Below are 20426 nucleotides of genomic sequence, written 5' to 3'. Positions count from 1 at the left end.
CTGTGCTTTAGCATCATCCAAATGTGACAACCAAAAATGTATCCAGACATTGCTGAATGGCTCCATAGGAGTGAAATTGCTCTCAGTTGAGAATCACTAATCCTTTCTGGCAGTTTTTCATATGCGTGCCATGGCAAAGCTCTTTGCTCAGGCCTCAGAGGGAGCCTACTACACATCTCCAGAGTCTGTGTGCCGCTGTCTCCTCTCTTCATGGGCTTCCCGGAGAATTTTAGCCACTTGACCTCCCAGACTCTCAGTTGTGTTTTTCTCAACCCACTGGGTTTTGCCTGGGTTCCTTCTCTCCCATCCCAGCCTGAAAACTCTAGGCTGTAAGCTGGGGCAGCCATAGGGCTCACATTGTTTTTTCCTATCTCTGGGGGGTCATCATCCTTTGTTGCCTGATGTCCGCTGTCTTCAAAAACTGTTGTTTCACTATCTTTTGTTTTTGTTTTTTGGTAGTTTTTTTTTTTTTTTTTTTAGTTTTTTCAGGTAGATCTTTTAAAACTTTATCTTGGCCCTCATCATTGTTCTTGAAAGATACTTTTGCTGGATACACAATTGTGGACTGGCTTTTATTTTTTCTAAGTAATTTCAGAGTATTTTAACTGTCTTCTGGTTTCCTTTATTGCTGCTGATCAGTTAGCCATCCATCAATTTTTTTTTTTTTTTTTTTCCTTTCTGATGATCTGTCTGTCTTTTTCTCTGGATATTCCTAAGATCTTTTTGCCTTTGCCATTTTGCAGTTTCACTGTGATGTATCTATGTGTAGGTTTCTTTTATTTTTCTTGCTTCCTAAAGGATATATTGGGCTTCCTGAATCTTCAGTCTCCCATCAGTTCTCAAAATTTTGCAGCCATTATCTCTTCAGATATTTTATCATCTTGATACTGTTTACTCCTTCCCTTTGAAACTCTCACTGGACACAAAAAGCACCAACCATGAAGGAAAAAACTTTAATTGAGCTTGTTGCAAGTAGGATACTTTATTGACTACAAAACACCATTAAGAAAGTGAAGGGGCAAGCTGCCAAATGGGAGAGTATATTTGTAGCGTATATGACTGACAAAGGCTTGGGTCTAGTACATTAAGAGGAAGTTTTACAAATCAGTAAGAAAAACACAGATGCAATGGAAACGTGCAAGGATCTTGAAGACGCATCTCACAAACGAATAGATACACATGCCCAATAAATGTAAAAGGGTTTCAGTCCCATTAGTTATAAGAGAAATGAAACTTCATGAAACTTTCAACCACAGAAGATACCCCTGCACACTCAGAATGGCCAAATTTAAGCTACTAATGTAAAATGTTGGGGAGCCTGTGATGTAGCTAGAACTTACATGCTGTTGGTAAGAGAATAATTGGAAAACTGTCTCCATCTACTAATGTTGAATATACTTACAACGTATGACCCAGGCATTCCACTCTTAGATATACTTAACGAGAATGGTGTCTATATGTGCATCAGAAGATATGAAACATTTAAGGCAGCAATTTTTATAATAGCCAAGAACTGTAAACTACCTAAATGTCCCTCAAAGGCATAGTAGGTAAAGAAACTGTGAAATAGTCATATGTTGGAGTGCCATATAACAGCGAAAAAGGAGTGACTTCTGCCACCAGTAACTGCATGGATGAATCTCACTGACTTAATATTAGGGGAAAAATACACATTTTAATCCTATTTATGTAATTTTTAAATAGAGGCAAGACGTCCTCCTTTGGAGGAGATAAAGGAAGGGGCATGTAAGGGTTATTGGGGCTCAGTTAATGTATTTCTCAACTGGGGTATGTTTACATGGCTATATTCATTTTTGAAAATTCATACTTACGATTTGTGCTTTTTGGGTATATGTTATAGTGAATTAGATGGTTTAACTGAAAACAGATACCATTTCTTTGCCATCTTAGAGTTTCAGTTTCAGTACATAGCTAATATTAAATATATAAACATAGAAATGCACATAGGATTATAAATTATGAACACATGTGAAGGCAAAGAACAAGGTGCTATGAGATCAAGTAACTGAGGGATCTGCTTATATAAGGGATGTTTTGGCCAGGCCCCTAAGACAAAGATTATTAATATTTCAGGTGAGTGAGGAGGGGAGTGGTATCAGGTAGGGTTGGGGCGGTATGCAAGACTTTTAGGACATGCTCATGAGTTTGGTCTTCATCCCAAGATCAGTGGGCAGCTTTAGAAGGGTTATTAGCAGGCCAGTTATGTGATTTAAATTTTAAAAATAATCACTCTGGCCACACTGTGAATCGTGGGTTTGAAAATGGGCCAAAGGTAAATGCCGCTGGACTGTTTAAAGCCTATTGCAGTGCTCCAGGCAAAAGTGATGACATCCATGGTCCAGACTAGGGGCCTGCCAGCTTTTTTAATAAAAGGTGTCTGTTCCACCTACTCAGCTTTGCCCTTGTAGTGTGACAACAGCCATAGACAGTGCATAAATGAACAAGCATGGCTGTGTTCCAGTAAAACTTTATATACAAAAACAGGTGCTGTGGTTTGCCAATCACTTATCTAGACTAGAGAGATGAAGAAAAATTTTAGATATATTTTGAAAGTAGATTTCATAGCACATGGGTTGGATATTGAGAGTGCAGGTGAGAGAAAAGGTTTCAAAGATGATTTCTAGGCTTTTGGCTTGAGTAATTGGTGGGTAGTGGTGTTGCTGATTAGGGCTCAAGTTCGTTGAGAGTCTCAAACCCACTCACCCAAAATAGTGAATAGTGACATGTTAGGGTTCCGGTGTTGTTCTTATCTTTGGTCTAGAAATACCTTTATCCTTTTACACACATATTAGTCACCTATTACATAAAAATTAAAGTGAGAAAACAACAGAAGAATCAATCATATTGATTGCTTCTGTGATCTCTCCTAATGGGAGAAAAAGTGGAAAGAAAAAATACAAGAGTATTCTTAGACTCCTGTTAGCTCATTGACAGTGTGTCTCTAGCCTCATATTCTCCCTTTCTCCAAAAGTAACACCCCTCACCCTTGCCCCCAACTGCCACCCTCATAAGGATAAACCAGAGAATGTACAGGTTAGAGGAAATTTTGTGCTGATTCTTGTCACACATTGACGGCATTGGAGACGGAGGTGGCAGCTAAGTAGAGCCACTGTCTACAGGTTCTGCTTCCTGCTTCATATGTATGGGCACCTTTTCAGGTAGTTGCCTTACTACCATTGCTATGTCAAAACCAAAACACCGTTTTGATTTTCTTTATAGTTTGATGTGTTTGGAATTTTGGATTTGATATTTTTATTTATATATATATATATTTTTTTTACCCACATTTCAATTTTATAGGCTTTGCTCTCTGTACATGATACTGTGGCTCAGAAGAACTACGACCCTGTATTGCCTCCTATGCCTGAAGATATTGATGACGAGGAAGACTCAGTAAAAATAATTCGTCTGGTAAAAAATAGAGAACCATTGGTGAGTTTTTGGTCTACATTTTGCTCAGATATGAGTAGATGTCATGATAAAGCCAAATCTGGTGGACGCGTACCATTTATACCTCTTTAAAATATACTTCCTCTGTGTTCTCAAACTTTAAAATAAATGGAACATTCTTGTCTGAAGAATATGACTTAGAAAAATGAAAATGAAGCCAAATGAAATGACAGGCATTCTACTGGTTATGAGTAGGAATAATTTTGAAAATGTGATCTACTGACATTTATAAAAGAAAGCATAACATGTACCAAGTATGGCTGATTTGAGATTAAGTGGTACAACTAAAAAAAAATTGCTTTTGGCTATGATGATTCAACTTTAGGCTATTTTATGTACTTCACTCAATTGCTTTTTAAATTTAAACTCATCTACAGCAAGTCCAACTAAAACTTTTGAGAAATCCTAATGAAGTAAACATCTAATTTCTTTGATAAGCATTTTTTTGTATTTATTTATTTATTTTGCAAGTTAAAAACAACAGTTTCATATTTTTTCCCCACCCCCCCTTTCCCGAGTCAGCACCTTCAAGTGTTACCACTCCCCAAACGGTGCGCAATGCACTCATTGTGTAGGCATACCCCCATCCCCTCCCCCACCCCCCACCTCAGTCTGATGTCCAATTGGTGTCGTTCCCAGATTTGTATTTAGGTGATGATCAGGGAAACCAATTTTCTGGTGGCATGGATCTTAAATTTGTTTAATGTGATGGCATGTTTTATGTTCAAGTAGCTCTATTTAAAAAATAAATTAAAACTTCATAGAGAAAAAGAGAACCTCTAACAACAATGAAGAAATTTCCAAAATTATTTCTTGAGTATTCCTTGAAAAGAGTATTAAGATTTTAAATGTCATTTTAAACGCATCCGAATATGAAATTAGGTGAATAGAATTACTTGTCTTGAACTTTTCCTCATCCAAATATATAATTAGTGTAGTGTATTCTATTTGCGGTTATTTTAAAAGTAAAGTAAGATTATTGGGTGAATAAATTTAAAGTTTGAAAAATAGAAAATCCTTTCAACAAACTCGTCGTTGAACACTTGCCAAGTAACATTTGTCAGTTCAGGGAGGTTATGGGGGAAGCCGCAAGACTGCCAGAGCAAAACAGAAAACACGGAGGGAAGAAAGAGTACGAGTCAGAGTCATCTTTAGGAGAATGAGTCCAAGTATTGGGAATCAGAAATGGGTGCGGTGAGGGAAGCCAAGCAAGCGGACGGTCGGGAAATGCTTGGCGGACGATTCACAAGGAGATCTGGCAACCAAGGGGTAGGTGATTGGTGTTACGTAAGAGCGCAGTTGTTTATTAGACCTTATAATGTGGTGACTTGAATACCGAGCTTGCGTTGGATGACCTGAGTGGCAGTTGGGTCATTTCTTTGCTCCATGTCCTATAGCAGCCCTGCTCGTCATCTCAGCCCTGCTCAGAAAATGGGGAGGTGTACCTCTTGGGCAGTGTTTTGAATGTCAGCTGAGATGCAATGTATTTGGAGCGCTTTAAAAGTTCTGAAGCATGATGCAGGCATTATATAAATGTTATGCAGCATGGTTAAGGCAGAAGCTAGATTATGTCTGCTCAAGGAGAGAATGGTTACCTGGGAGAACAGGCCGTGAATACGGATCTGGGAGGTATTTGGCTTTGGAAAGGAAAAAGGGTGATAGTTTGAGGGGAGGAATGAGAAAGGGAGAAAAACAGCAGTCAGAACTCAGGAAGTGGGCCGGGCGCGGTGGCTCACGCCTGTAATCCTAGCACTCTGGGAGGGTGAGGCGGGTGGATCGTTTGAGCTCAGGAGTTCGAGACCAGCCTGAGCAAGAGCGAGACCCCGTCTCTACTAAAAATAGAAAGAAATTAACTGGACAACTAAAAATCTATATAGAAAAAATTAGCTGAGCATCATGGCACATGCCTGTAGTCCCAGCTACTCGGGAGGCTGAGGCAGGAGGATCGCTTGAGCCCAGGAGTTTGAGGTTGCTGTGAGCTAGGCTGACGCCACGGCACTGTAGCTCGGGCATCAGAGCAAGACTCTGTCTCAAAAAAAAAAAAAAAAAAAAAGAATTCAGGAAGCAGAGCTATCCTCTTTTCCTGTGAATTTGGAGCAATTTATGTTTGTTTTATCAAGAAAATTAAATTTCAGACAAGCCTAAGAAAATGAAATTCTATTAGTTGGTGAGTGGATTTTGATCCTAAAATTTCCATGTTTTTTGCATGAGCTGTCCTCTTGCTTTTTTAAGAATGGTGGTTCTCAAATTTTGGTACAAGAAGACTGACCATAGGTACTGACTTCAAATGCAGATTTCTGGGCTCTACCTGCAAGGATCTGTTTCAGCAGGTTTTTGGTGGGGTCTGGGAATCTCTGTTTTTAAAAGTATCTCAGATGTTCTCAATGCAAGTGTTTGGTAGATCATACTTCAAAAATATTTCAAAGGCTCAACCTGAAATTGACTGTGCCACCTTCTTAAAGAAACCTTACAATATTGTCAGTTTATAGGAGATAAAATTTTTATTTAAGGAGATCACAATAACCCAGTTTCAGCAGCCCCCTTTTCATAAACTATTTTCGAAAATTAACAATTCACAAAAATCTAAAAATTTTAACTTCTCAATCTAACCTGAAATTTTCTATTTTTTTGGTCAAAAATCACATGGAATAAATTCAAAATAATTCTGTAAGAAAATATGTAAGTTTTAAAATAATAGATTCAAATGCAATTCATTTTGCATTTGCAGACTGTTTCATAGGACTGTGGACTTTGGTGCAGTATCATCTATAATGCTCTCTGTGTTGTTAAGATTTGATCTTATTTTCATGCAAATACATTTCATTGGGAGTAGACTGTTGAGCCTAAGAAATATTGATTTATAGAAATGCCCCCTATATTTTTGGAGACAGAGATGATTTCAGGAGTCTTGCAAGGCTTTGCCCTAAAGGAAAATGTAAACGTGTTAGTTCACAAATCAATGCTTGGCCTCAGGAGGGCGTCTCCAATGGTCAGTAGCAGCCGCTCTCCAAGGTGACCCTGCAGTCCCAGGCCTGTGACTCCCACCTGCTTTGAAAGACAAAGCAGGTCTTGCATGGAGCCACTAGATGGGGAGCTGATCAACCAAGACAGGTCACCCGAGATGAGAGCTAATCAGAGATAAAAGCTGATCAGTAAGGTGTGCTGCCTGAGCCGGGGCCCAGACAGAACCATACGATTAAAGTAAATAGCATAAGGGACAGCTCATGCTTGACTTCTGAAATCTCTGTTACACAATAACCAGAGCCAGGATGTCTCTGTTTTTGCTAAAGTGATAGCCTTATCCTAAAATTTAGAAGTTTGCCCTAAGAAGATTTTATAACCCATTGTTCACCTAGATAGAGTTAGTTACAAGATCTGTAGAAGCCTTTTAGAAGACTTTGACCCTAAACCAAACTACCTGTTATTATAGAAACCCTGTTACCACTGGCGACTGAAACTGTGTACACTATAAATATCTGTATAGTACTTCAGTCTTGGTTGCATCTCTGACGGGAAAGAGATGTAATCCTCCGAGTACTCTCCTTTACCTAGCTTCATAAATCTATTCTTAATAAACTGTATCTTTGGCTCTGTGTATTATTTTTATTTCTGTTTCCTACTATTTTTTCATCCTTTGCGACGACCCCTGTCTGAGGGACCCGAACTTTTGCTGGGAGCGTAGCTAGCTCCCCACATAGACCAAGCAATTGTGATAAGAGGGGTTTGGAAAGCAAGATAGAAATAGAAGTCTCCAGGAATGAAGGGTTCAAAGTGAAGACGGAGTCAAGTGGTAGTATTGTATAGAAAGTAAGAGATTGTTCCTCAGGTCTGTAGTTTATCCTCCAAAGAGAGTGGAATCAGCAGCCAGCAAGCATGTTCTATCAGAACAGAGATATCTGTATCTACAGCAAAACCCTTATGTGTTGGAGTGCTTTTCTTTCTTCACACATTCCAGAAGTGATTTCATCTTGCCCCCATGGCTTTAAAAAGCGTCTCTGTGCCAGGGACTCCCTGGGGTATTTCTCTTCCAGACCTTTCTTCTGATCTTTAAATTTGTGTATCCATCTGTCTACTTGTTATCTCCATTTGGACGTCTAATAGACATCTCAGTTTTCACAAATCCGAAAATAAACCGCTAATCTTTGTCCTCACATCTGTTCCACCCTTGTCTTTCTCCCTTTCAGTTGATGGCAATTCCATCCTTCCAGTTGCTCAGCCAAAACTGCAGAATCAAGCTTTGGTTCCTCTCTTTATTTTGTGTCCCACAGCCAGTCCTTTGGGAAATCCTTTTGGCCCCACCAATAACATATCCAGACCCCTTTTTATGACCTCTGCATTATTGTACAGGTGGAGCACCCCAAATCCGAAAATTCAAAATCTGAAATGTTTGAAAATCAGAAATTTTTTGAGTGCCGACATGATACTCAAAGGAAATGCTCATTGAGGCATTCAAAAGAATGAAGATACTCCAAAATCCAAAAAAATCCAAACACTTCCAGTCCAAACACTTCAGCTAAGGGAGGCTTAGCCTGCAATTGTCTCCTGTTTATTTCATTGCTTTAGCCTTCACTCTTAATGCAGTAGGTAGAGAGTTCCTTCTAGATTGTTCACAATCCTATATCTTCTCCCTTTTTCATTCAGAGTAAAGCCCAGGGCACCACATAAGCAGGCTCCTTGCTGCTATCCGACCTCATCTCCTGGTTCTCCTCTTCTGCTCTGCCCCAGCCGTGCTGGCTACTCTGCTCTTCCCTGAACATTTTGCTCACAGCCCCCTGAGCACCTTGGCACTGGCTCTGTCTGCTGTTCTGTCCCTGTGGCTGACCCTTCACCTCCTTCCATTATTTCTGTACTCAGATTTCATCTTCCCAGGGAGACCTGTGTCCTCACACTGCCTCCCCTCTCTCCTCCACCTGCTCTGGCATCCTGGTCTTTTTCTCCCTGCCCTACCCCCTCCCACCCCTACAGTGTTTACCCGCTTCTAACATGCGTGTAATAGATCGAATTATTCCACCTCTTGGTTATTGTCTGTGTCCCCTGTTAGAACGTAAACTCGATTAGGGGGCAGACATTTTTGTTTTTTCACCAATTTATTACAAGCCCTTAGATCAGTGCCTGGCACATAGTAAGTTCTCAATAAACATTTTTCAACTTCATTGAATTGCAGAATAAGTCAAAGGGACTAGCATTAAGCACAACAAACAGGATGGTTCTATACTGAAAAATAATACAGTTCACAGTAAGAGAGAGAGAGAGAGAGAGAGAGAGAGACATTTGTTCCGCTTAACTAGTTCCGTGCAAACCACCCCCCTGTATTGTGGCTAAAATGATATTATTAGCTCTCACAGTTCTGGGAGTTGGTGGGCTCAGCTGAGAGGGTCTCACTTGGAGTCCCTCGTATGTATAATCTGATGGAGGCCCAGGTTGGAGTCAGCTGAGGGCTCCGTCGTTCACGTGACTGACTCCTGGGCTGGGAGCTGGAAAGTTGGGGGCTGGTCAAGCATCTCTCTCCAAGTGGCATCTCTACTTGGCTAGCTTGGGCTTCTCACAGTATGGCAGTAGTCATGATTTCTTACATGGCAGCAGGATTCCCTTAGAGCAAGTGTTTCAGGAGGTCCCAGTGCCAGCTGCAAGTCTTCTCGTAGGCTTAGAAGCCTCAAAATCGTTTTCACCACTTGACGTGGACGATGGTATGCACATACAAGGTAGGAAGGAATTGGTGATCTCCCGCTTAGAGACGAACTACCACAAGGGTGATGAACTCTAGAAAAAATGAACTTAGGAGCAAAAAGATTATGGAAAGATACAGTTTGAGCAGTATTGAATGATAATTTTTTTTTTTTTTTTTTTGAGACAGAGTCTCACTCTGTTGCCCAGGCTAGAGTGAGTGCCGTGGCGTCAGCCTAGCTCACAGCAACCTCAAACTCCTGAGCTCAAGCGATCCTCCTGTCTCAGCCTCCCGAGTAGCTGGGACTACAGGCATGTGCCACCATGCCCGGCTAATTTTTTCTATATATATTTTTAGCTGTCCATATAATTTCTTTCTATTTTTAGTAGAGATGGGGTCTCGCTCTTGCTCAGGCTGGTCTCGAACTCCTGAGCTCAAACGATCCACCCACCTCGGCCTCCCAGAGTGCTAGGATTACAGGCGTGAGCCACCGCGCCCGACCTAAATGATAATTAAGTCAAATTGTTTAGACAAGTCTGACTTTACCACATACTGGTTGTTTGATCTTATGACAAATTATAACCATTTGAGATTTACTTTCTCATCTATAAAATATGAATATATAGACTTAGGTTACTTACTAGACTTTTCTGCCATTAGGCATACTTTGGTGGGGAACTTTAAGACACATTTTTAAAGAGTATGAAAGTCAATCTAATCAAACTAATCAGTTGTATTAAGAATATTACATCTCTAGACATTTTGGACACAAGTTAATTGTTGAAATAAAAGTAGAAACTATCAGTAATTGACGAGTCTACGGTTTATGACCATGGAGAGATGCTCATTCAAGTCTTTGGCCTTGAGTGCAGGCATACGTAGTGAAAAATGCCACCAGATCATCCTATCCCTTAACTACTTGATTTGTACTACTACTAGGTATATATCTGGTAGTTGTCATATATATAAAGTATTACAAATGGATTCCTACTTTGTTTATATATCTATTCTTTAAGGATATTAATGTGAAAACTTAGGAAAAATTCTACTTCTTCTTTGGGACAAATTCAGCCACCATGTAAGGTATACTTTTTTAGCAGTATTGTGCAATGTTGGATGGCTTTGCTAAACCAGTGCCAATTTCTGGGAAGGAAAGTTGTGAAAACACTTTCAAAATAACCACTTATGCCTATTGTTCTTACAAAGCAGCAGTTAATTTGCTTCTGATTATCTGTAAGTAAAGAATTTGGGGATTCTTTTTGAGATTGTTTTCTAATCTTATGCCAAAATATTAGTTCTATTTGTTTTAGGTTCATTAAAACTGTGGAATAACAGATCTTTCTTCCATTCATTTACCTTTGCCTTAGGAAACAAATATAATTAATTTCTGGGTTTTATTTTTTTTCTTTTGCTTTATAATTATTGCCAAATTTCTTTCCTCTGATAGCTTACTGTCACAGAAGGACTGCGGAACTAAAAGTCAAATGACCTGGGTTTTTGTTTTCTAACTTATTATATAATCTTTTGTCTGGTCACGTAACTGTCACTGTTGCACTTTCTTGAGTGGGTTATTACAAGCATAAAATGAGGTAGTGCTTCAAAAGAGTAAAACATAGCATTCAAATGCAAGGTGTTCTTATAATGGAAAGAGGATGTTTTTATTTCCCACACTGTTGAAGAGGTTAAAGATTTCAAAAATCTTTAAATTGTGCTGAAACCCTTGTATCTGCGGTCGCCAACCCCCGGCCATGGCCTGTTAGGAACCAGGCTGTGCGTCCCATCCCTGGAATCACCGCCTGAGCCCCCCTCCGCCCCCACCCACCCCCCCCCGGAAAAATTGTCTTCCATGAAACTGGTGCCTGATGCCAAAAGGCTGGGGACTGCTGCCCTGAGTGATGCGCAGATAGAATTTTCTGTACCTAGTGAAGAGTCTTTGTAAGACGCATGGCACGATGTCTACTCCTCCTGCCTCATTTCTTTAATTTTTTTGTAGTAGTTGTTTTCTCTTTTTCCAGATGAATGTCCTTATGTCCTCCTCCCCCTTCCTGACACCCAGTACCCACATTTACCCACAGATACTTTTTGTTTTTCCTTAAAAGGGCGCCACCATCAAGAAGGACGAGCAGACCGGGGCGATTGTAGTGGCCAGAATCATGAGAGGAGGCGCTGCAGACAGAAGCGGTGAGTGTGACTGTGAACTGCTTTGTGAGCAGCACTTCCTGTGTGTAATTAGGAGCATAAAAACGTTTCGATCTAATACAGCGAAGCAAGTAATAAGATACTTTTCTCTGTGCTGGAATGTGAGAACCTATTTAAACAAATTATAGATAAATCTCACTCTGCGGTCTTAGCATACACAGGCATCCAAAGTTATATAAGACTTGTTTCTGGCCGGGTGTGCTGGCTCAGGCCTGTAATGCCAGCACTGTGGGAGGCTGAAGTCGGAGGATCACTTGAGGCCAGGAGTTCAAGACCAGCCTGGGCAACAAAGCCAGACCCCGCCTCTGTTAAAAAAAAAAAAAAAAGAAAGACTTATTTCAATGTTTCTGATTTGAAAAGTACTGAGAGCATGCAACCTTTAAGATAAATAAAAGTTGGCCGGGCGCGGTGGCTCACGCCTGTAATCCTAGCACTCTGGGAGGCCGAGGCGGGTGGATCGCTCGAGGTCAGGAGTTCGAGATCAGCCTGAGCAAGAGTGAGACCCCGTCTCTACTAAAAATAGAAAGAAATTATATGGACAACTAAAATATATATATATACAAAAAATTAGCCGGGCATGGTGGCGCATGCCTGTAGTCCCAGCTACTCGGGAGGCTGAGACAGTAGGATCGCTTAAGCCCAGGAGTTTGAGGTTGCTGTGAGCTAGGCTGATGCCACGGCACTCACTCTAGCCCGGGCAACAGAGTGAGACTCTGTCTCAAAAAAAAAAAAAAAAAAAAGATAAATAAAAGTTGTAAAATATTAGTAACGTGCATTTCTAGACAAAGACCAGCGTTACGCTGTGGTCTCTGATCGTTGCTGAAGAGGCGCAGGGTCTGAAACCCGAGAAGCGTGCAGTCTCCTTTCCAGTCCTTAGCTGTGTTCAGGGAGCCTAACGACGCTCTCGTCATGGAAACAACTGCACATTACTTTTGCTTTTGTGGGTGACACTGCTAATGTTCCAAATCATTATTTCTCAGGTCTTATTCATATTGGTGATGAACTTAGGGAAGTGAACGGGATACCAGTTGAGGATAAAAGGCCTGAGGAAATAATACAGATTTTGGTAAGCTGTGAGTTTATGTTAAAATTGCAATAAAAATAAAATCGAATGACTATATTTCTGACTTTTCACGCTTGATTTGAAATACACAGGATTTGGATTGAGCAGTCCAGGGTTCAAATCCCAGCCCCGTCACTTAATCCCTATGTGTCCTTGGAAAATACCTTGATCTGTTTGTGCCTTAGTGTTTTCATTTACAAAATGAGAAGAGGTAAATGTCTATGTGAAGTGCCTTGAAGATTAAACGAGGTAGGGTGTATGAAGAGTTTAGTGCACAGCCAATTCTGTACTTGACAGATGACATCTACACTGTTGTTGGTGACACATTTACCTGGTCTTCCTCCCACTGATGTAGCCATACCATAGGCTATGAATTGCAGGTATATAAATTAATTTAGATGTATGAAATTTGAAACTTGAATGAAATTGTCTTAGGCCTTGACAGTATTAATCTCTAAGGTTTATTTGTTAAGATAAAATGGAGACTGTCCCGTTTATATATGAAAACATACTCTAACCCTACAGCTATTAAAAGAGATTTGAGTATCGCAAAACAGACTTCTCTTTATATGAAAATTTAGTATATGATTAAGATGGCATTTTAAATCAGTGGGAAAATGATGAAAGCATTTCATAAATAGTATTGGGTTAATTGATGATTCACTTAGAAAAAATGAGGTCAGTCCCTGTTTTACACCACACACAAGAATAAATCCCCAATAAATTAAATATATAAGTCCAAAAAATAGTAAAAATTGCATGATAAAATGCAACGTACAATTTTTATAGTTATAAGGTATGGAAAGACTTTTTAATCTTAAGGTGAAATTCAAATAGAAAAATAACAGATGTGTGTACTAGAATTCAAAACTTACTATACAGAGAAAAGGTGTCATAAATAAACTTAAAAGACAACTGGAATTGTGGGGAAAATACTTTCAATATATATGATAAAAGGCTAATATTTTAATGTAGAGTTCATAGAAATCAGTAAGAAAAACATTTACAGAAAAATCAGCAATACCTATGTATAAACACTTTACAAAAGAAAATGTGTCTAAAAAACAGTGGATTGCTTGGAATGCTTTTTGATGCCCAAAGTAGGCCAGAGTACAGGCACATAGATATGTTTACATGATTTCACCATGGGGTAAATTGTTCTATTGAACTTTTGGAGATGTCTATTTAAGACTAGCAAAATTTTAAATGTACATACCTGTTAATCATGAAATTTAAATGTTGGAAATTAATCCTAAGGAAATAATTTGATAAATGTGTATAAACTAAATATTTTTTAAATGTTCAGATACTGCATTGATCACACAAGAAAGTTGCATTGATCAGATAATCATTCATCCACGTGACGGATTACTGTGAAGCGATCACAATGGGTGATAGACCTATATGGCTTAATAATAATGGTAATAATAATAATTGCTAACATTGGTTGAGCCCATAATAAGTGACACTGTTCTAAGGGCTTTTCGTCCATTCGAAAAACACACACACACAAACTAGAAAAATGAGAGGGGATTATAGACAAGACTTTTGCTTTCCCTCTGCAAACCTGTGCAACCTATGCAGTTCAGTATTAATATGAATCTTAACATTTGTGAATTACTTTTATGATTAGCAATAACGATATTAACATTTTGAAATAAATCAACCCTTTATAAAATTCTGTTATTTAGGAGGCCTCCGGGGGTGGGGGGAGAAAAACAAACAAACAAATCTGTTATTTATGCTATCAAAACCTTATTTTACCTAAGACGCTGTGTTGTGCTGGGGCTGCCTCCATGCACCATTGCCCATCTCACTTCTAGAAACTTCATGCTGGTAAATTGAAACTGGCTGTGTTGGGAGTATGATACCAAGGAAATGGGCAAACAGTACACATCAGGGCCTTTTTTTAAAATAATAGAATCCTGGTTTGCCAGTACACCACTGACAGTGAGCCAAGAGAGATCTATCTCCCCCTCTCTCTCCTTCCCTCCCTCATCTCTTTTAGGTGCCAGTTAGTCTGGGCATGGTGGCTCACGCCTGTAATCCCAGCACTTTGGGAGGCAGAGGCAGGAGGATCGCTTGAGGCCAGAAATTCGAGACTGTCCTGGGCAACATAGTGAGACACCCTATCTTTTACAAAAAGTTTTAAAAATTAGCCGGATGTGGTGCCATGTACCTGTGGTCCCAGCTTGCTACTTGGGAGGCTGAGGCAGGAGGATCACTTGAGCCCAGGAGTTTGAGGCTGCAGTGAGCTATGACGATGCCAGTCTAGCTGGGTGACAGTATGAGATCCTGTCTCTAAAAATAAAATAAACTAAAAAAGCAAATGTACCAGGTATTTAGTGCTTTTATGGAGTTTATAATTTGGCAGGAGTAACAGATATTAAGAAATAATGGCATAAATAATTAAGTATGGCTTTGATAAATGCTAATGAGAGAGAGAGACAAATAGAGACTGACACAAGAGTATATTTAAAGAGAGACCATTCCATGTCTGAGATAATCAGCAGATTTGTGGGTGGTAGTGTTACCTGTTTTAATTAAATTAGAATAGACAGTCTTCATTTATAATTAATCTATTACATTTTACTCACTAAACGGAGATGAATAGTCTTCATTGTTTTTTCCGAGGGCATTGCCACTAACTGAATCACCTATTAAAGTTACGAAACTGCACTACTGACACCGTAGGTGTTCCCAAAGAACACAGATGTAACTTAACATGGATGGAAATATATTTATTGACACGTTAAAAATACACAGGAAGTAAGAGTGGATTTAGGGGTTAACATTTTTTAACTTATTTGACAAACTTTAAAGCTTTCTTGCATTACAAGAATTTCTACAAAAATAGTTTCTTTAGTTTATTCTAACGGTAGAAACCCCGAGCTTGTAAATTTTTAGCTGCATTCAGCTTTCTGCTTATTTCACCTTGTTTTTCTTTGGCTCTAGTTTTTTCTATAACCCTTTCTTTCTTCTACTACCAGGCGCAATCTCAGGGAGCAATTACATTTAAGATTATCCCCAGCATCAAAGAAGAGACCCCGCCCACAGAAGGCAAGGTGAGCATTACTTGAGAATGTTTTTGTGTCTGTGCGGGAGCAGTAATGCTTTTCCATCTATTGCATATCTGCTTTGTCACAACACATTTGTAATATTCTGGGTTTTAAATTATCATTTCTTGAATCGGAGTTGGGAGAACGTGGACCGTTTCACATTTATTTTCTATCTTTATTCATCTGAAATGAAACTTTTCTTCCAGATGTTTATCAAAGCTCTCTTTGACTATGATCCCAATGAAGATAAGGCGATTCCATGTAAGGAAGCCGGGCTTTCTTTCAGAAAGGGAGATATTCTTCAGATCATGAGCCAAGATGATGCAACGTGGTGGCAGGCAAAGCCCGAAGGGGACGCCAGTCCCAGAGCGGGCTTGATTCCCTCCAAGCATTTCCAGGAAAGGTGAGCTAGTGGTGCATAATCATGGTCTTTCTTCAGCTGACCTTTTGTTCTCTGCAAAATACCATTCCAGCGTAGCTGCGATAAAAGAAGCTATAAAACCTTGCGTTAGAATTCTTTATCCCCTGGGTTTGGATTTCTGTTTTGTCTAACTAAGTATGAATGATGACCAAAAATAATATGACAGAACCAGATCACGCTGGATTTTTGTTATGAAGCAAATGGAAAATAGCACATTAATATCCGAAACCCTGCTGATGTGAAAGGTGGAAAAAAAGACTCAATTTTGGAGAGAGGAGAGAGAATTTACAAAATTTGAAAATAGACGATCTATCTCTTAATTTGAGCAGATTGCATTGTGTTCGTTTTTCCCCTGACTTTCAAGTTTTTTCTTAAGACGTTCAATATTTGTGTGTGAACCTCCGACGGTGCTGAAAACTGATAGGCGTGTTGACCTTCATTCCGCAGGAGATTGGCTCTGAGACGACCAGAGATACTGGTTCAGCCCCTGAAAGTTTCCAACAGGAAATCATGTAAGTTTGTTAATGAGAATGCAGAGTAACCAAATCCTGCTGTTTATTTTTGACTGCGAAAGCAGGTAGTCGTGGCAAGACAAGGGGTCCTGTTACCTTCCAGTAGCTTTGCACCATCATTTGTCAGGAACCAAACAGAAAAGAAATTCGTAGTGGGAATATTAATGTGAACCTTTTACAGAAAGGGATGATTGGGCTGTTTATAATAAACCCACTCACTCTTTAAGGAAATAACTACTACGACTCTCTTTGATTTCTGAATTTAGGTATTTTATTAAATGTAACCTAAAATACAACTCTTTTATTTCTTCAACACTAGGAGGTTTGGGTAAGATATTTCTCGGTAAAGATCAGGGGAGAAAAAAATCTACCATACCATTTTCTTGGACACAAAAGCAATTATGCCTTAGACAGATTATTCTTGTTCTTAATTCCCTTCTTATCCCCAAGTCATGACACCTCTGGCCTTTAACCCATCCATTTGGACTTACCACCAGACTCAAGTAAAAGAAAATGAGAGTAAGGAAAAGAATGATATATGACTACTGAAAAACATAGCGTGGATTTAGGTGCATTTTTTTTCCTTTCAGCCTAACCTCCTATCAACTTTACTTCCCACTGCCTGTCTCCTCAAGTCTCCATCCCATAAATTTCCTGCTTCACCTCCCCTAAATGTTTCATGGTTCCAGGTATTTTAAGAGGAAAAAAACCCAGCCCTTTGTTTTCAGCATAGAAATTGTACATTAAACAGCGAAATGAGCAAATAAATGGCCTTGGAATTTTCTACCAACATCTGTTTTTAGTATTGTTGCATTTTTCACAGCTCCTGTTATTTCTGTCAGTTTGTGGAAGCTTATAGCCCAGGAATCGCGTTGTAAAGAGAGCCAAAGTACAGTCGCATGTAAATCTCGCCAGCAAGCAAATACTGCAAGGGGAGCCCTGATTCAAAAGCCTGCTTGTTCTTGCTCCATTAAGTCTGGACACAGGGAAAAAACACTTGTCATACAGTGCCACATGTCCTATGACATCAGAAAGCTTAAAGTGTAACGAGAACATTGCATTGTTTTTAAGTGTGATGACTTTTCACCAGCCAACTCATCCAGCTGAAAGGGACTTTGAGGCATCCAGCTGACTTGCTCTGTGAGGGATTTTTAAATTGGGGGCTTACACGCTTCTAATCTGGCGTATGCGGGATAAAATAGGTATAAGTTAAAAATGAAATACATGTGATTATGCTTGAATCTGAATCTTATACTCAAATTTGAGCCGGAGGCAACTAGAAATTTGCCTCCGGATTGTATCAAATCCATTATTTGATACAATAATGGATTTTTATTTACAATTTTTGCATAAATGTATATGTGTTTCTTTAAAGAACTATACAAAAGGAATAGATTGTTTTTTCAATAGATCTCCCAAACTGGTTTCTTATAGGTGTGTGTGAATGTGAGGGGTGCGGGGTGTGTGTGCATGTGTGTGTGCGTGTTGTGTGTACATGTGTGTATATAGAAGCATTAAGTGTAATGGAGTCATTTTGTCTGTTGATTTGCGTAATTTATTTTTATGTTAATATTTCAATATTTGGCTCTGAGATGTATTTTTTTCCAGGATTTATCTCTACTGAAATGTCCTCATTTTACTAATTTTTTTTAAATTTTTGCTTTTTCTGCCCTTGAATGCCATTCAGAAGTGTTTTACTGGTCTTCCTTCATCTCCTTTCATCCTTTCTTTTCTCTCTCACACCTTTTTTAAAATTAAACTTTGAGTCTCTGAGAGATGTGTTATTTTCAAAGAAATCTGGTCAAGATTACTCTAAATCAATAATGTATAGTAAACACGGTTTGTTCAGAGAGACAATGTATTTCTGTGAAAATTAAATAGAAAGTTAATATCTTCATTCTCAAAGAATTGAAACTCCATTTGAAATTTCCTTGAATGTCATCGTCACATAAACTTAAGAGTCATACAGAAATCATTGTATCGATTATAAACATTTTTAATGACATGTAAAAGAACTTTAACCTATGTTTTGATAATGATTCTTTATATAACTAAATCTTTTAAAGGCCATCTGACTCAGTTGTCTGGATTTCAATATTTGGTACTTAGATTCTTGGAATAGGAAGTTCATGTTATCATGACTTTGCTAAATCACAGAGTAATGCTATGAAGGAAGACAAGTTTATATAAAATTTTTTATTTTTATGATACTTTGAATATTAATTCATAAGATAGATTTTAAGAAAAGTTTATGATTTAATGTAAAATTTCTAAAAGAAGAATAATTCTGTCATGTTGGTGTTTATAAGTTTATACAGTGACAAAAATTTTCTTCACTAAATTTTTACAAGTGCACTTAAAACCTAGGAAGATATTGTCAGCGTTGGATTTGGAGTATGAATTTAGTCACATTAACTTTTTTCACTAAGTGAATGATTAGTTGACTAATAATAATTTTATATATATATATATATATATATGAGTGAAAGTTTCATGGACGATGGTTCTGGAACTATAGGGGTTCAGTTAATATCAACATAGAAGTAAATAAGGAATGGCAAATCCCAGCCTCATCATCTTTGCATTTGTATTTGTGCTAGACCTCTAGTCCCTGGCTCCCAGGGAAGTATAATCAAGAACCATGATAATAGCAACTTTTTTGGGCTTTAAAACTAACATCCTTATGCAGAACTCCAAGTGTAGGTCATAGTCATCCTCGATGCTTGGTTGTTTCCTCCCCTTAAGAATCTTGGTGTGTCTAGGCTGGGTGTGGTGACTCACACCTGTAATCCCAGCCCTTTGAGAGGCAGAGGTGGGAGGATTGGTTGAGTCCAGGTGTTCGAGACCAGCCTGTGCAACAAAGCAAGACCTCGTCTCTACAAAAAATTTAAAAATTACAGGGGAGTGGTAGTACATACCTATAGTCCCAGCTACTTGCGAGGCTGAGGTAGGAGGATCTCGTGAGCCCAGGAGTTTGAGGTTGCTGTGAGCTATGCTTGTGCCACTGTTCTCTCACCAGGATGACAAAGTGAGACCCTGTCAAAAAAAAAAACTTGGTGTTTCTAATACAAACCCAGAAAAAGGCTTCTCAAACAAAAAAATATGTACCTCTTACCTCTTAAAATTAAAAATTCCTGAAAACAAAAATGTGAACTCGATCCTAAAACATTCTTATAAGCTTGATAGAGGGATCCCCCTCCCCCTCCCTCTCCTCCCCTTCCTCCTTTTTGGGAGAATTGCTTATCCAGCTAAGAAATTTGTGATAGAATTTTTTTTTTTTTTTTTTGCGATAGAAATTTTTTTCCCTCTCTTCATCATCTAATGATAGGTTCTCCCATAATAGATTTGTATTAGTAATGCAGACAGGAGAGCAGCCTAGAAGTCTGATAGATTTGCTTTGATATGACCAGCTTTTCAATTATTACATAAAAGATACAGCTTAAAGTGTTCTGAAAATGAGTAAAAATGAATCTGTGTCTCAAGTAGCATACAGAAGTAGTTTTTCATGGCAGAAACTTGGCAGCTTGCATTTCTTATGTTCATATAATTTAAAGTACTCTAATTTTCTGCTTACAGCTATTTTTATAGTTCGACTGCATATATTAAAGCAATATGATATTGCCTAGCTTTTAAGAAATAAATAGGAATTTATTTAAAATATTGTTTGTTCCCTTTCTTTTGAAATCCAAGTATATGAGTTAAGAATTATCTTTCTAATAGCATAAACATTAATTTAACTTTTAATATCAGTAGGATATCATTCAGTGTATATGGCCTTCAGAAAGGAGCAAGAAAAAGCTCTTATTCATTAGTGTATTTTACAACAGAATATTTTAGAATGATTTTTATTTATAGTTCTTAGTTTCCTTTTTTACTTATCAGAGTATAAGGACTTGAAAATTTCTAATACTGCTGATTTAATAATGTTAATTTAAAATTTTTAATATTTAATTTAATATTTTTTTTATAGAATAGCTCTCATAGAATTCTTATAGTAAAAGAAACAAGAATGCACAATTTTTTGACCTTTTAAATA

At 38.5% G+C, this 20426-nt stretch overlaps 1 protein-coding gene across 1 annotated transcript in view; it reads left to right on the top strand.

Moving 5' to 3' along the window:
* The window catches only part of MPP7 (MAGUK p55 scaffold protein 7), a 204222-nt gene that overhangs the window by 139679 nt on the left and 44117 nt on the right, over positions 1-20426 (top strand). The window contains exons 6-11 of the mRNA XM_069458748.1: positions 3322-3453; positions 11236-11317; positions 12316-12401; positions 15389-15463; positions 15664-15860; positions 16326-16390. Of these exons, the coding sequence (XP_069314849.1) occupies positions 3322-3453; positions 11236-11317; positions 12316-12401; positions 15389-15463; positions 15664-15860; positions 16326-16390 (637 nt within the window). The remainder of the gene's footprint in view (positions 1-3321; positions 3454-11235; positions 11318-12315; positions 12402-15388; positions 15464-15663; positions 15861-16325; positions 16391-20426) is intronic.

Source organism: Eulemur rufifrons, chromosome 25 (genome assembly GCF_041146395.1).
Source record: "Eulemur rufifrons isolate Redbay chromosome 25, OSU_ERuf_1, whole genome shotgun sequence".
NCBI lineage: Eukaryota > Metazoa > Chordata > Mammalia > Primates > Lemuridae > Eulemur > Eulemur rufifrons.
This window is presented reverse-complemented; position numbering and strand designations above follow the sequence as displayed.